At 41.3% G+C, this 17,786-nt stretch overlaps 1 protein-coding gene across 1 annotated transcript in view; it reads left to right on the top strand.

Moving 5' to 3' along the window:
* The window catches only part of METAP1 (methionyl aminopeptidase 1), a 66,729-nt gene that overhangs the window by 24,297 nt on the left and 24,646 nt on the right, over positions 1 to 17,786 (top strand). Inside the window, exons 2-3 of the mRNA XM_067736905.1 lie at positions 11,068 to 11,119; positions 16,963 to 17,078. Of these exons, the coding sequence (XP_067593006.1) occupies positions 11,068 to 11,119; positions 16,963 to 17,078 (168 nt within the window). The remainder of the gene's footprint in view (positions 1 to 11,067; positions 11,120 to 16,962; positions 17,079 to 17,786) is intronic.

Below are 17,786 nucleotides of genomic sequence, written 5' to 3'. Positions count from 1 at the left end.
CTGGGCCAAATGACAGGAGGACACAGAGAGAAGAAAGCAATGGGGTTCGGCCCCACCCTCGCTGGACCACAGCTTCACTGATGAGAGAGGAGATGCCTCTTCCTCAGAACTTTGACTCCTATGAGCTCACATTGTGGGTCGCCTCAGGATCACTTGGGGTTTGGGGTGTGAGAAGAGAGAAACAAGAAAAGAAGGTGGACTGTATTCTGAGCACTAGGAGTTCCCTTTCCTGTTCCTTGAGCCAGAATTAGAGGGCTTCTGGACTGCTCTGTGTTTGTGCCCCGGTGGGCACTTCCATGTTGCCCCTGGTGATTTTTGTGGGGGAGGATGGTAGACTCATCACCAGTTCAGTGGTTCCTTAAATAGCTGTGCCATACATTCTGTTTGGGTTTTGTAGTTGGACTAAATCTGTGAACCTCTGACTTTTGTCTCCTTTACAGTGGCTACTGATGTCTCTGCTCAATGTTTCTTTAATTTAAAAAATTAAAAAAAAAACCCTAAAACCTGGCTTCCTAAGGTTTGCTTTTGTGTCTGAATAGCTTAGAATTCTGCCAAAGGTTAGTCACAAGTTGTGCTCACACACCTTGAGCTGGCAGGCTGTTCTCTGTGATGGTCTCTGTGTTGGCTGGAGAGCCTGTTCAAACCTAAGGTTCTTCCTGACTCTTTTTTTTTTTTTTAAATTTTATTTATTTTTGGCTGCCTTGGGTCTTCATTGCTGCGCGTGGGCTTTCTCTAGTTGTGGCGAGCGGGGGCTACTCTTCGTTGTGGTGCACGGGCTTCTCATTGCGGTGGCTTCTTTTGTTGCGGAACAAGGGCTCTAGGTGACCGGACTTCAGAAGTTGCAGCACGCGGACTCAGTAGTTGTGGCTCACAGGCTTAGTTACTCTGAAGCATGTGTGGGATCTTCCCGGACCAGTGATCGAACCCGTGTCCCCTGCACTGGCAGGCAGATGCTTAACCACTGTGCCATCAGGGAAGTCCCTCTTCCCGACTCTTGCATCCCCTTTCCCAATGCGCAGGTTCTGTGGACAGTGATGCTAGTCAGCTACAAAGGTTACAGTCATCACTAGCTGCCTAACTGCCATAAGTTTTCATAAGCTAAGAATTCAGGGCAGGGTTGACACAGACATGTTAAAAATATACAGGTGCACCATCTTTTCAAATTTCAAGTTTAAATTGCTTTTAAAAATAATAAGATTGAGGGACTTCCCTGGTGGCGCAGTGGTTAAGAATCTGCCTGCCAATGCAGCGGACATGGGTTTGATCCCTGGTCCGGGAAGATCCCACATGCCGCGGAGCAACTAAGCCCGTGTGCCACAACTACTGAGCCTGCGCTCTAGAGCCCGTGAGCCACAACTACTGAGCCTGTGAGCCACAACTACTGAAACCCGTGCACGTAGAGAGCTCCACAACAAGAGAAGCCACTGCAATGAGAAGCCCGCACACCGCAATGAAGAGTAGCCCCTGCTCGCCGCAACTAGAGAAAGCCCCACGCACAGCAACGAAGACCCAATGCAGCCAAAAATAAATAAATCTATTAAAAAAATAATAAAATTGATAAAACTGTTATTGGCCACACATTTTTACACAGTTTTCCCTACATTGCAGTTGAGGAAAGTGGAACGTGGAGATATTAAGATTTTTTTTCCCCTTACAGCTAATAAATGATCAAGCTATGGGACAAGTCTGTCTGACTTCAAAGTCCATGATTTTAGCTGCTGCCCTAAACTTAATTTAGAAAATCATGTGAGTTTTGAGTTGTCCCTACCTATAAACCCTTTATGAATTATCCCTAGTAGTAAGTAGGCAATGGATTTTTTTGTAGTGTTAAAAAAAATTAGGTGAAAATACTAATTTTCTTTAACATTTTAAATGCTTCTTTTATCTCTCCTCTCTGATGGTTCGTTCTTTCCCCTCCCTTTCTTGAGTTAAATTGGTGTGTAAACTTCTGTGTTCTCTAAATGAATCAGTTGGGATAGAGATGTTATTTTATTTAAGGAAATATGTGTCAGCTTCTGTGAGGTCAAAAAAAGATGCTGGGTGAGGCAAAAGTACTTTGTTCACATAACCTATTTAGAAAAGTTTATAAATAGGTTGTATTGGGTTGCCAGCTATATAAAGGCAGATCTTATTTTGCAGTTTTGATATGCATGAATCTAGTTACCATAGAGTAGTTAAAACCAGTCTCCGAACAACATGAGTAATGACATGAAGTACGTAAGACTTCATTGCTAGCTCTTCAGTCCTCAGATCACTGCGTAAATCACAGCTGTGCGTCTTGATCAGTGAGTGACCAGTCCCTCCACTTCGTTCAAAGCCTGTCAGCGATTGGTCCCTGTGCATCTGTCACTCGGTTCTCTTGCAGACAGCAGAGCCTGTAGTTGCCTAGCTTTCTTGTTTCCCAATGATAAACTTATGTGACATTTTACAAAAATGGATCATTGAAAGGAGGAATTGGCTAAAAAAGATGGAAGTGCAGCAAAGAAGTGCTAAGTGTTAATGCTAGAAGTGAAATCTAAATGGAACATAAATGGAGTTGTGGAAGAAACAGCTGACCCAGGGGAGTGTTGACATTGCCCACCTTTCTAGAGACTCTGTAGATGTGCAGCCAGAGGAAGTCAGACAGACTTGTTGACATAAATGAGGAAAATGGTTGTGATGAAAAGAATGATGGTGTCTCAGGGGAAGTGACACCAACAAAAAACTTTACATTAAAAGAACTCTCAGAGGTATTGAGAGTGCAAAGGATAAAATTTGGAAGCTGTTTTAAACCTAAAAAGGAGTATGACAATCTGCCAAGCATAACAAAGATATTCACTCTGTTTACTGAGTTATACAGTGGGAAGAAGGCACACGTGTTCAAATTAGTCTTGATAAGTTTTAAAATAAAGAAATAAAATACCCTAATTTTCAATATATCTGATGTTTTAAATTACAGTATACTAAACAAATATTAGTTTTACTTTTCCAGTTTCCTGTATATTTATAACCTACAGTACGAGAATTTTTCTTAAACATCTTGTTCATTTATTTATTTATTTATTTATTTATTTATTTATGACTGTGTTGGGTCTTCGTTGCCGTGCACAGGCTTCTCCAGTTGCGGCGAGCGGGGGCTACTCTTTGTTGCGGTGCGCGAGCTTCTCACTGCAGTGGCTTCTCTTGTTGCAGAGCACGGACTCTGTGCACGCAGGCTTCAGTAGTTGTGGCACGTGGGCTCAGTAGTTGTGGCTCGTGGGCTCTAGACTGCAGGCTCAGTAGTTGTGGCGCATGGGCTTAATTGCTCTGTGGCATGTGGGATCTTCCCGGACCAGGGATCGAACCTGTGTCCCCTGCATTGGCAGGCGGATTCTTAACCACTGCGCCACCAGGGAAGCCCTGAATATTGCTTTTTACGGTTACAGCTTGTATGATTGTTTACTACTATGCAAAGCAAGGACTGCCTGTATTAAAAATCAGCTTTATGGAGTTCTTTAGGACCATTCTGTGTATTAAAGTTTTAATTTGGGGTGTGTGGATGGAGATCAGGGATGCTGTAAACTCAAGTCTTCATCAGGTTGTTCCTTCATTTAAAACCCTTTAGTGGCTTTTTCTGTTGTCATTAGAATAGACCAGAATTTTTTTTTTTTTTTTTTTTTGCGTTATGCGGGCCTCTCACTGTTGTGGTCTCCCTTTGTGGAGCAGAGGCTCCGGACGCGCAAGCTTAGTGGCCACGGCTCATGGGCCCAGCCGCTCCGCGGCATGTGGGATCTTCCCGGACCGGGGCACGAACCCGTGTCCCCTGCATCGGCAGGTGGACTCTCAACCACTGCGCCACCAGGGAAGCCCCAATAGACCAGAATTTTTAACAGGCTCTTATCTCTGCCTCTGTCTTTAGCTCTTGTCTTCCACTTCTTCTCATAGCACTGTGTATTTTTTCTGTTTAGCCCTTATGATTTAAACTATGTAGTAAATTGTGTGATTAGCCATGTAATATTTGTCTAGAATAGGCCTATATTGTTCACTGCTGAATGCCCAGCACCTATGCGCATATAAACATGGGCATACAAGTCTGTTCATTCACTCATTCATACATACAAGTACAGAGTGCACGTTACAACCACATGGCACTCTGTATTTTATATGTGCATGGATAATTTTTTTTTCTGTGGAGGGGAATGATTGCTTTCCCAAGATTCTCAAAGCCTTCAGTGGTCTGAAAATGTTAAGTCTTGTACTATAGGAATTGATACAGTGAAATGTGTACTCAAGCCTAGATGGTATCATTATACATTAAAGATATTCACTTTCTAATCTGTATTTGAATATTTGGACATTCAAAATATTATATATGGCCCTGAGCAAGCATTTAAAATTAGTACATTGTCTGTAGAAGATAAAATTCATTTTAAAAATGGTTATTTGTGTTGGGATATATTAATATAGTAGCATTTAAAAAATCTCTATCAATTTTACATAAGATATAAGACAGAGTAGAGTGGCTATTGGGTGGGAAATCGGCTGCTTGGCAAATTTAATCTTCTAGAAAATTGTTGAGTCCATAAATAAGTACATGTAAGTGGAAAAAGCTTCAGAAAGACTGTAGTTAGTCCCTCACCCTGTTTCAGTGTGTGCCCTGATGTCTTGTTAGTCACTGTATTAGTTTCCTGTGGCCGCTGTAACAAATCCCCCACACTGAGTGGCTTAAAACAACAGACGTTTATCCTCTTAGTTCTGGAGGCCAGAAGTCCAAAATCAGTTTCATTGAACCTAAATCAAGGTGCTGGCAGGGCCGCGCTCCCTCCAGGGGCTCTGCCACATCACTCTGATCTCTGCCCTCCTAGGCACATTACGTTTTCCTTTTCTCTGTGTGTGAACCCCCCTCTTCCTCCTTCTTACAAGGACACTCGTGATGATGGCATTTAGGGCCAACCTGCATAATCCAGGGTAATTTCCCTATCATAAAATCCTTAATTTAATCACATATGCAGCAACCCCTTTCCCGAATAAGGTAACATTTTACAGGTTCCAGGGATTTTATTATTGCTGCTTTCACCCATCACTCCTCCAGCCCCCTTTTTGTCTTTTATTAAACAGGTGAGTGATTGTTTATCCCAGTGTTCTTTGAGTTTTCGTACCTCATAATCCAATGCAATTTCTAACCAGTATATCCACCAAAACTAAAGCTGTGGAGTTTTTTTACTGACGTCTCTGTTATTGTTTTTCTACTATGATGAGGAGTCTGGAGGTGGATGTGTTGGGACTTGGAACAGCAGCTCCACAAAGTCATTAGGGACCCAGGCTTCTTGGCGTGTGCTTGTCGTTTTGCAGGCACAGCACTGCTACTTCACTTCAGGCAACATCTCCGGGTTTGAAGAGGGGAAAGGGCAAAGAGTAAAAGATAGGTGTTTCTTTTCTCAGAAGCTTTGCAGAAGCCCCACCCAACAACTGGGCTTACACTTGGCTGGCCAGACTGGGTCACGTGTCCACCTGCAGCTTCAAGGAGGCTGGGAATGTTTTTAGCAGTGTTCCCACAACTCCACTCTAGCAGGATTCTTTGGCTGTTGAGGAAAGGGGAGGATGGCTATGAAGCAGGCAGCTTGCAGTCTGTCCTGGAAAGTGATGAAAGCAGTTCACGTTTCCTTCTACAGGTACAAGGTTTTTTTTTTGTTTGTTTTGTTTTTTGTTTTGTTTTGTTTTGTTTTTTTGGCGGTACGCGGGCCTCTCACCGCCGCGGCCCCACCCGTTGCGGAGCAGAGGCTCCGGACGCGCAGGCTTAGTGGCCACGGCTCACGGGCCCAGCCGCTTCGCGGCACGTGGGATCTTCCCGGACCGGGGCACGAACCCGTGTCCCCTGCATCGGCAGGCGGACTCTCAACCACTGCGCCACCAGGGAAGCCCCTACAAGGTTTTTTTTTATTGGCTGCACTGTGCAGCATGTGGGATCTTAGTTCCCTCACCAGGGATTTGAACCCAGGCCCTTGGCAGTGAAAGGGCATGGAGACCTAACCACTGGACCACCAGGGAATCCCCTAGAAGGCTTTTGTGTATATGATCACATTATCTTTGTTTCTTCCCTAACGGTTGTGGAGAAAACCTGCTTAATGCTGGGTATGGTGATAAGCACTAAGATGTCATACGTTGATACTTGCTATGTGCTAGACACTTTAACTACTTTTATATATGTTAGTTGCATTATCTCCTTTAATCTGCTATGTGATCTTCTCTTGGAGAAAATCAACCCACTTTATAGGTGGAGCAACTGAGGATCCATTAAACTGGTAGTAAGTATCATCATTTCCTAAATTTAAAGGTAAAATTTTAGAGCTTATAATGGTATAGCTAACACATGGTATAGCTTAATCACACCTGTGTTTTCTAGTTCCAGGTTTGGTGCTAAATCAGTGTTTTGAATTGAGTATGCGCAAAACACCCCTCCCCCCCACCCCGCCCAGCCCATTCACACACTGTAAAACAGTGAGAAAGCATGACCTGTAGTCAGGTAATCCTGGTTTTGAGTCCTCCTTCTGCCAGGTACGGTTCTGTTATGTGATAGACAAATTATCTAGTTTATCTGTGCTTCAGTTTTATCATTTGTGAAATGGGGACAGTGCCATCTGCCTCGCAGGGTTTTTGTGAGGATGAAATGAAATATAGGTGTATAGTGCACATATATTTAGTAAATGATAATTTACAGTTTTTACTATGGTTGTCTTCCTATTACAATTCAACATTGAGTTTTCCTTTCTTATGTGATGCAGCGGTCTCCAACCTTTTTGGCACCAGGGACTGCTTTCGTGGAAGACAATTTTTCCATGGACCAGGGTGCGGGGGGGCGGTATGGTTTCGGGATGATTCAAGCATGTTACATCTATTGTGCACTTTATTTCTATTATTATTACATTGTAATATATAATGAAATAATTATACAACTCACCATAATGCAGAATCAGTGGGAGCCCTGAGGTCATTTTCACTTGCCACTCACTGATAGGGTTTTGATGTGAGTCTGCAAGCAATTGATTGATTAAGGTCTCTGTGCAGTCAAACCTCTCTGCTAATGATAATCTGTATTTGCAGCCGCTCCCCAGCGCTAGCATCACCCCCTCAGCTCCACCTCAGATTATCAGGCATCAGATTCTCATGAGGAGCGCACAACCTAAATGCCTTGCATGTGCAGCTCCTGTGAGAATCTAATGCTGCTGATCTGACAGGAGGTGGAGCTCAGGCGGTAATGCGAGCGATGGGGAGCGGCTGTAAATACAGATGAAGCTTCATTCGCTCACCCGCCCCGCTGCTTACCTCCTGCTGTGCGGCCTGGTTCCTAACAGGCTACAGACCAGTACCGGTCTGTGGCTCGGGGGTTGGCAACCCCTGATGTAATAGGTTAATACTGAAGAAATAATTTATTCCTTTTTAGTTCTTGGGACTTTTCGATTAATCTTAATAATCCTCTTTTGTGGTAAAATCATAGAAAAATATTTGTTTTTCTACCAATTTCCTATAACTCCATGGTGGGGAGGAATTGATTTTTGTGCCAGTTGTGAGTGGTTTTTGCAGTGACAACAGATAGGGGTACCTCTAGTTTCCTTCCTGTATTAGTTTTCTATAGCTGCCAAAACAAATTACAACAAACTTGGTGGCTTCAAACAACACAGCTTTGTTATCTTGCGGTTCAGTATGTCTGACACAGGTCTCAGGGCTAAAAGCACGTGTTGGCAGGTTGGCATTCCTTTCTGGAGACTCTAGGAGAATGTGTTATTTGCTCTTTTCAGTTTCTAGAGGCTTCTTGCATCCCTTGGCTGGTGGCTCCCTTCCTCTGTCTTCATAGCCAGTGATGTAACATTTCTGTGGCCATGCTTCCATCATTACATCTTTCTCTGACTCCTTCTGCCTTCCTCTTCCACCTCTTAAGGACCCTGTGATCACATTAGTCCCACCTGGGTAAACAGTATAGTCTTCCTCATTCTCCAAGTCAGCTGATTAATAGCTTATATTCCCCTTTACCTTAGTTGTAAACTAACATATTCACAGGTTTTGAGGATTAGGACACGGACGTCTTTAGGCACCATTATTCTGCCTCCTATGTCTCCCATCCTCCCCAAAAGACTGAGCTCGGTTTCAGCTTCAAAACTGGAGAAGTCTTTAATGTTGCATACACCTTTTTATACAGTTGAAGTCTGTTGAGGTTGTAGGTTGTAGTAGGAGGTAATGGGTTAATCTGGGATTTTTGACTCAACTGCTGCTGGTTGCGGAAGATGCGAGGGGAGTGAAGGGGAAGTAGTGAAGGTCTGGCCCTGGAGGGGGAAACCAGCGGAGGCTGTTGGGTAAATCTCTAGGGAAAGCAGCTTTTAGCATCACTGGTGTAATGGGTGTTGATTACTACATAGTCCTAGGGATTTTTCTTTATTTCTCCTTCTATTTTTTCTTTAGCTTTCCTCTTATTCCTGGATTTTTTTGTGTGTTTGCAAAGTCAAAACGTTTGTAGGGATTTGTGAAATTTCTTAGTATTTGTATGATTTATTTGAGTAATTTTAAATTATTTGAAGGAAAGACTATAAAAGTCAAAGCATCAGTAAAATCTATGTCTGGTTGAATTCATTTTTCCAATTTATTACTTGAGTTCATTACTTGAATTCAATTTACTACTTGAATTCATTTTCCCAATTCAGTACTACTTACTGGTGTCTGAATTATGTCACACGAATGTATTTTCCCAAGTGAAAAGTCTAGTCTTTCTAGTTATTTATTTATCCATTCTGATCAATATGCAGGTGTTCACTGAAACTCCTCCATGTGCCAGGCGCTCTGCTTGGCTCTGGAGATATAGTGGTAAACTTGACATAGTCCCTTCCCTCACGGAGCTTACAGTCTAGTCTAGTAGGGCTGTCAGCACATAGTAAACAAAGTGGATATGACTAACTGGGAGTCAAACTACTATAAATCATGGAAGAATCTGCAAAATTTTCCTTATTTTTATTTCCCGCAGTGTATGATTACTTCATTGGTTCAGAGTTCTTTTCAAATTCTTCAAAATAATTTGATGACATGCAATTGAAATATAACTATGGCTACTATTTACAATATTGACTAATGTTTTTTGGCTTATTTGAAGTATGTAATCTGAAGTTTAGGTTGCTTTATTTATTTTTTTTGAATTTTATTTCTTTATACAGCAGGTTCTTATTAGTTATCTATTTTATACATATTAGTATATATATGTCAATCCCAGTCTCCCAATTCATCACACCACCACCCACCAACACCCACCACTTACCCCCTTTGGTGTCCATACGTTTGTTCTCTACATCTGTGTCTCAATTTCCGCCCTGCAAACTGGTTCACCTGTACCATTTTTCTAGGTTCCACATATATGTGTTAATATACGATACTTGTTTTTCTCTTTCTGACTTGCTTAACTCTGTATGACAGTCTCTAGATCCATCCATGTCTCTACAAATGATCCAATTTTGTTCCTTTTTATGGCTGAGTAATATTCCATTGTATATATGTATCACATCTTCTTTATCCATTCATCAGTCGATGGGCATTTAGGTTGCTTCCATGACCTGGCTATTGTAAATAGTGCTGCAATGAACATTGGGGTGCATGTGCCTTTTTGAATTGTGGTTTTTCTCAGGGTATATGCCCAGTAGTGGGATTGCTGGGTTATATGGTAATTCTATTTTTAGTTTTTTAAGGAACCTCCATACTGTTCTCCATAGTGGCTGTATCAATTTACATTCCCACCAACAGTGCAAGAGGGTTCCCTTTTCTCCACACCCTGTCCAGCATTTGTTGTTTGTAGCTTTTCTGATGATGCCTATTCTAACTGGTGTGAGGTGATACTTCATTGTAGTTTTTTTTTTTTTTTTTTTTTTTTTTTTTTGCGGTACGCGGGCCTCCCACTGCTGCGGCCTCCCCGTTGCGGAGCACAGGCTCCGGACGTGCAGGCCCAGCGGCCACGACCCACGGGCCCAGCCGCTCTGCGGCATGCGGGATCCTCCCTGACCGGGGCACGAACCCGCGCCCCCCGCATCGGCAGGCGGACTCCCAACCACTGCGCCACCAGGGAAGCCCCCTCATTGTAGTTTTGATTTGCATTTGTCTAATAATTAGTGATGTTGAGCAGCTTTTCATGTGCTTCTTGGCCATCTGTATGTCTTCTTTGGAGAAATGTCTATTTAGGTCTTCTGCCCATTTTTTTGATTGGGTTGTTTGTTTTTTAGTATTGAGCTGCATGAGCTGTTTATATATTTTGGAGATTAATCCTATGTCCGTTGATTCATTTGCAAATATTTTCTCCCGTTCTGAGGGTTATCTTTTCAGCTTGTTTGCAGTTTCCTTTACTTTGCAAAAGCTTTTAAGTTTTATTAGGTCCCATTTGTTTCTTTTTGTTTTTATTTCTATTACTCTAGGAGGTGGATCAAAAAAGATCTTGCTGTGATTTATGTTAAAGAGTGTTCTTCCTGTGTTTTCCTCTAAGTGTTTTATAGTGTCCGGTCTTACATTTAGGTCTCTAATCCATTAGGTTGCTTTATGAAATGAGTTTTAATATAGGCATTATCATTTTTAAGCTTTTCCAAATATTTAATGTAGTGAAGTTACAGATGTTGATTTTCGCAAATAAGGTTTCCAATAACTATTTCTTATATATAAAGTTCTTTAAAATATTTCTAATTAAGGAAAGCCTGGGGGCTTCCCTGGTGACGCAGTGGTTGAGAATCTGCCTTCCAATGCAGGGGACATGGGTTCGATCCCTAGTCCGGGAAGATACCACATGCCGCGGAGCAAGTAAGCCCGTGCGCCACAACTACTGAGCCTGTGCTGTAGAGCCCGTGAGCCACAACTACCGAGCCTGCATGCCGCAACTACTGAAGCCCATGCTCCACAACGAGAGAAGCCACTGCAAAGCGAAGCCCGCGCACTGCAATGAAGTGTAGCCCTCGCTCACCGCAACTAGAGAAAGCCGTGTGCAGCAACAAAGACCCAGCACAGCCAAAAATAAATAAATAAATTAAATAAATTTATTTTTTTAAAAAAAAGAAAGGAAAGTGTGACACTAATTTTCATGTTTGTTCCTTTTAGGAATGTTTTAAAGGAAGCTGGGCTACTCACAAGTTACTACATAAGAAAGCAAGTAAGTAAAGTCACACATCTCTATACCATTTTTCTTAGAAGTGGCTTTGTGCAGAAGACAAGAATTCTTCCAGCTCTGAAAGCGTGTATTTGAATGTTCTGATGGTATAATCCCAAAAGCTAGAATTAGGACATTTTTTGTTCTTTGTGGTATGTAATCATTTAAATAAAACGTGACTAATATCTCTGTTAATCTTGTTTCACATATGTAACATGAAAACATGAGATGGCTGCCACGAGTGGGATCTGGCTTGAGCAATACCAGAGGACATCCTAAACTTTTGGCATCTGGCACCCGCTTTCCTTTGCTAGAAGCGTTTGTGTGTTGTAGGCAAGGGCGCACGAGCTATCTGGCTTCATTTAATCAAATCGCTTTTGTTCTTGTTTAGTTTCAATTTCAGTTGCTTTGTCTAACTCAAAATTGTATCACTTTGTTTTTTGGATGTTTTAATGTTATTCCTTACAGTCTAATGTTTAGTTTTCCTTTTTGAGACACCACAAAGTGAAACTATTGGCTGCTTTTTAGCTATTGCTGTCAACCACACTGATCTATTGCTGATTCGAATGGCCTTTTCTGCTTTCGCGACTCATCCTATAAATTCAAGCCGTTAGTGTGGCTAGCTCAGGACAACTCGTCACAATTACTTGCAAATTGACAAGGGCTTTTTTTCTTATAGCATTGCCATCCTTATGGGTGGATTGGCAGATAGTACGTGGTTCTTGGTATAAGATTTTCTTTCAACTTACTGATCTTGGTATTTTTAGTTCATCTACTTTATATTTTTAAGGAATTTGCTGATTTAATAAAGTTTGATAGATTGTTTTATATGTGTATATACCTTAAAAATCTCATTGAGGTCAGTTTAACCACCATTTCAAGGAAAAGGAAATAAAAATTTAAAAAGACATATATTCTGTGGTTGTATAAAGCGAAGTCTACATTTAACGGAAATGCTAGGCTATTGTGGGAGGAAATGTGGTTAGAGATGAGGAAAAATGATATGAATAAATGAGTTTAAAAAGCATAAATGGCAGGATTTGCTACCTGCAAAGTGTAGAGATAGGTTTAAATATGCCATTTTATTTTATTCACTTATACTTTAAATACTGTATATCAAATGTGTTAGGTATTTTTAGAGCTCTTTGAGCCAATTATTAACATTTTATATTCAGGAACTTAAAGCACAGGGAACTGAAGGATTGAGGTGAAAGAGTATGTTACTAAAAGAACTTGGGGCTTCCCTGGTGGTGCAGTGGTTAAGAATCCGCCTGCCAATGCAGGGGACACGGGTTTGAGCCCTGGTCCGGGAACATCCCATGTGCCACAGAGCAACTAAGCCCGTGTGCCACAACTACTGAGCCTGTGCTCTAGAGCCCACAAGCCACAACTGCTGAGCCCTCGTGCCACAACTACTGAAGACTGTGTGCCTAGAGCCCGTGCTCCGCAACAAGAGAAGCCACTGCAATGAGAAGCCCGTGCACCGCAACAAAGAGTAGCCCCCGCTTGCAGCAACTAGAGAAAGCCCGTGTGTAGCAACGAAGACCCAATGCAGCCATAAATAAATAAATAAATAAATAAATAAAGAATGGGTCTCTACTGCAAGTGTTTGCCAACTCATTGAAGTGTGCTTGTTTCTTCAATATTGGGTTTCTAAGGATAGAGCTATTTCATTATGACTTACACTGCAAGAGAATTAAACAGCTGGTGTTTCCTAAGTAGTTGTTACTGCATTGGACTAAGACGGTTTGTGTTTTACTTATACCTCTAGAGTTTAGTATGGTGCCGTGTTTCAGATTGTGCCCTCTTGGATCTTAGGGGATGATTTCTTCAGTGGGTGAGCTTAATATTCTTGATCACTTCGGGCTGTGTTGGGTAGAGTCAGCCCTCAGCTGCCAGCCCTGTGTCTTTCACGCCCTAATAAATTGAACCCAACTACCATTGTGGATGACAGTCCTAGAGGAGGGAATGGTGTGGGGAAAGGTGATCTCCAGGGCTAAGAAGAGTATTGAGAAAGGGATTAGGGGAAAAGAATGTTGGGCTGGGAAGGAACCAGGGCATCTTAAAAGATAGCACCTCATTCCAAGAAATAATAGTGAAATAATGTAGCAAACAGTTCATGTGAACTGATCTCTAATTAAAGATGGCCCAGTTATATTTATGTTCATGAGGGATATTGGTCTGTAATTTGCTTTTAATGTCTTTGACTGGATCTGGCATTAGAGTAATCCTGGACTCATAGAATGGGAAACATTTCCTCCGCTTCTATTTTCTGGAAGAGGTTGTGTAGAATTGGTCTTATTTCTTCTGTAAATGTTTGGTAGAATTCACCAGTGAAATCATTTGGACCAGGAGTTTTCTTGGTTGCAGAAGCTAATCAGGCCTTAGGAATATTTCAAGTGTGAGTTAAATGACTTAAGAGCAGAATTTACTTTTTATGTGTCATAGTAAAGAAGACCAGTTAGGTTGTCAAGTCCTTAAATGCATGTAATGCTGATGCTTGGGTGCATATTTCTTACACATATCTCCTGCCAGAGTTTACACAGTACCATTGCCTTTGATCTGTAAAAGTTGTAGCACTTCACATCTCAATACTATATTATTCTACACTTTTTACACTCACCACTGATATACTCAGTGTGTTTCTTTGCTTCCCATTTTCCTAAAGTAAAAGGTGGACATGGTTGACACGTATCTTTTTATTTATTTATTTATTTTTATTTTTGTGGTGTGCGGGCCTCTCACTGTTGTGGCCTCTCCCGTTGCGGACCACAGGCTCCGAACGCGCAGGCTCAGCAGCCATGGCTCACGGGCCCAGCCGCTCCGCAGCATGTGGCATCTTCTCGGACCGGAGCATGAACCCATGTCCCCTGCATCGGCAGGCGAACTCTCAACCACTGCACCACCAGGGAAGTCCCGACAAGTATCTTTTGAATAGCCAAAGATATGATATAAAAACTCATTTAAAAAAAAAAACACAAAAGAAAAACCTCTGTGGGATTCCCTGGCGGTCCAGTGGTTAGTACTTGGCGCTTTCACTGTCATGGCCTGGGTTCAATCCCTGGTCGGGGAAATAAGATCCTACAAGCCGCACAGCGCGGCCAAAAAAAAAAAAAAAACACCTCTAAATAATACTTTTTATTCTACTCTTCTACCCTTCCAAATTAGTGTGCTTGAATTTTGGATTGCAGAGGGAAGGTATTAGGTAATATTTCAAAACCGGTTCCACCAAGTTTTGTGAGCACGGATTACTCTAAGCCTCACTTCCAAGCTGCCGAAATCATGCATTTATTTTGAGTGTTAAATAAACAAATCTATGTAGAGTGCTTGGTGTATGTACAGTGCATAGTAAGTGCTCAGTAGGCATTTAATAATCACCTCTGGGAGAACTGAGTCAGGATTGTGATCAGAAGATTCTGTTCCAGGCAAAGCTTAGATATGGGCAGTTCTTTTGTGGCAGCTGAGGCCACCTGCACAGAACCTTTTAAAGAGGAAAGAAAGAAAGGTGTGCTGTACTTGGTACCTGATCTTGCACATATCAGGTACTCTTTGACACCACCTGCAGCTTACCTGGCCCTGTTGCATTGTGATGTTTGAAAGACAGCTTACAGATGTTCGTTTATGCTGTCCTGTGCTTTCACAGTCCTTTGAAAAAGACCAGTTAGTATGCAATTTTGTTACCAACCCCCAGTCCAATTCATATTTATTAGGTTTCTATTACGTATGTGTCTGGGACTTAGGGGCTTGAGTCAATTGATCCGTAAATAGTTTACATTAAGAAAAACTTACTTTGGAAGAGAAACTTTCCCTAAGTAAATTATACCTAGAGACTAGAAAAGGGCTTGCCATATTTCATTCTTATTTAGATAGCTTTTGGGTTATATTATTTGTTGGAGATCTGCTTTCAATTTTCTTGAAAATCGATTGTGGAATGTTCAGAATCCAGATCAGTAGGAAGGAAAGATTTTACGTCCTTCGTTTTCACCCTCCCTTGGATGATGTTAAAGCAAAAAGCCTGCATCTTGATTGCTGTTCTGTCCTGTTTCTGGTGAAAATTATTCTTGAAGTTTATGATTCAGACAGAAGCGGTTGATGCAATCACAGCTAAAGCAGGTGTAAGTTGGCCTGCATTTTAAACTATTTTCTATAATGTTTGACCCTAGTGGCAGTGAATGGAGTCCATTTCTGTCCTGGAATGAGAAACAGTTTCGTGTGAATGTTAATGTCAATAGGAAACCTTTCTTGAATTTCATAGGGGAGAAAGATATCTAAAATTTAGTAGTGTAGCAGAGCTTTCCTTTCTCTCTTTCTATTCCTTCACTTTTTTTTCTTTTGGCTGCGCCATGTGGCATGAGGGAATCTTATTAGTTCCCCGACCAGGGTTTGAACCCATGCCCCCTGATTGGGACTTCAGAGTCTTAACTACTGGACCGCCAGGGAAGTCCCCTCTATTCCTTTACGTTTTATGTAATATTATAATTGTATTTTCTTCAATAATGTGAATGGATTGGTGGTATTTTTGCATTCTTTTCAATTGCCCCTCAAGGGCCTTTCAATCCCAAGTTGACCACATGCTCTTTGGAGAGAGTACTGGACTGGGAAGCAGCATTTCCACATTTCTGTGCCCATGTGAACCATATTGCCTCAGTTTCCTCATGTGCAAAATGAGAAAATGAGATTAGATTGTCTTTTTCTTGTTGTTGATAACTTTAGTCACCATGCTGTCCTTTATATCCCCAGGACTTAATTTATCATATGACTGGAATTTTGTACCTTTTGATCACCTTCACCCATTTCACCATTCCTCTTTAGCTTAAGATGACATGATTCCATCTGTCCAAAATCAATTTTAAATAGATTGTTTAAAGGGGGGAGTTTTTTCCTTGTACACTTCTAAAATTATTTGGAGCTTGCCTTTTAAAACCTGTGTTAGCATTACAATAATCAGGAAGACACTGGTGTGCATTGGGAGGTGTATAGGCTGCTACTTGGTGTAGGAGGGATTTGAATTCCTGCCATTTAAACTCTTAGGTTAGTAGTTTTATTTTGGTTTTTGGATCAGAACTGCAGTTAATGTGCTAGATACCATTAAGGGTAGGTTCTGTGTGAAGATTTTTAGGTGTATTTCAGTAAATACAACATTGTATATTATTAACTAACCTGGTAGTAAGGTGTGTGTTTGGTTCTTAATTTTTCTAATGAATTTTCAGTAACTTCCGATTGATTGTTCCCTCCCCTTATCTTTGCCTTTTCCTACTTCCTTCTATTACCTACTTCTTTCTGTTACCTCCTTCCTGAAAAAAAGGCAAATGATACTCATCAAATTTTCTAAGCAACTTAAAATGTTGAAAGTCATTCATCAGCTAAGTGAGAAGTTTTTGTTTTTTACTTTAAATTTGCTTTGGGATTATTTAGAATCTGTTCTTTTAGTAAAAGCACAGAATCCATTTGTAATATCTGCTCTCAGTTGGGACGTTTTCCCCAGGCTCAAATTTTGTATTTCAAAAAGCAGGCTTCCTATAAATTGACATTGTAGAGAGAATACATTTAGTATTTACTTGAGAAAAGGAGTTCAGCTATGAGCTGTTCCTATTCAACATTGTGTAAAAAATGAGAATATGTTTAGTTTGGGCTTTTTCTCCTAAGACACTTAGATCTTTGAGGAGTCATAGGGCTGTGGCAAGAAAGCGGTAGTTTTGGTGACTTAGGTTAGGGTAGAAGTTTGCTGGATTTTGTGCCTGGGCTCTTTGGCTTGGCTTTCAAATGGTGATAGTTAAAGTATGCTGCTGCTCAGTAGCTTGACCACTGAGGCGTTTCTTTCTCTCATTCATCTGTCCATCTCCCAGAAGATGAAAAGGCCAAGCGAGAATCTGTGTCTCCCTGGACTGTGGAAGGTGATATCAACACTGACCCGTGGGCAGGTTATCGATATACTGGTAAACTCAGACCACATTATCCACTGGTGAGTAAATAAGGTAATAAAAATTTAACATTCTTTTAAACCAATTTTCAGTTTCCTAAAAATGATACTTATAATTTGTATTCCAGTTATGAATCATGTGATCAGGATTAAGTTTACATTCTAGCTTTTGAACTTTTATGGTACATTATTTAGAAGTTAGTAGGGATAATTGGCAATCATGGATGAAGTAGAAAAATTTTAGATGAAGGATTCTTTAATATTTAAGAAAGAATGAGGTAGAATAGATATTTTTAGGCCAACATAATGGTAGTGTATATTACTACTTCTCTAAAATGTTTTCAGTGTGATATTCTTCTACCTTAAGTTTGATATGGCTTTTCTGCCACTCCTGTTCCTTCCAGCGTTCTTGGCAGACTGACTTCAGAGTCTTAACCTAGGAATTGACTTAAGTTGAAATTTATTTGTCATTCTCAAATACTTAAATTCTTTTTACTGTTGTTTTCATTTTATAAAAGAGATACATTGGGGCTTCCCTGGTGGCACAGTGATTGAGAGTCCACCTGCCGATGCAGGGGACGCGGGTTCGTGCCCCGGTCCAGGAAGATCCCACATGCCGCGGAGTGGCTGGGCCCGTGAGCCATGGTAGCTGAGCCTGGGCGTCCAGAGCCTGTGCTCCGCAACAGGAGAGGCCACAACAGTGAGAGGCCCGCGTACCGCAAAAAAAAAAAGATACATCTTTAATTTTTA

Source organism: Pseudorca crassidens, chromosome 4 (assembly GCF_039906515.1).
Source record: "Pseudorca crassidens isolate mPseCra1 chromosome 4, mPseCra1.hap1, whole genome shotgun sequence".
Classification (NCBI taxonomy): Eukaryota; Metazoa; Chordata; class Mammalia; order Artiodactyla; family Delphinidae; genus Pseudorca; species Pseudorca crassidens.
Note: the sequence above shows the minus strand (reverse complement) of the source record. Positions and strands in the feature narration are given on the sequence as shown.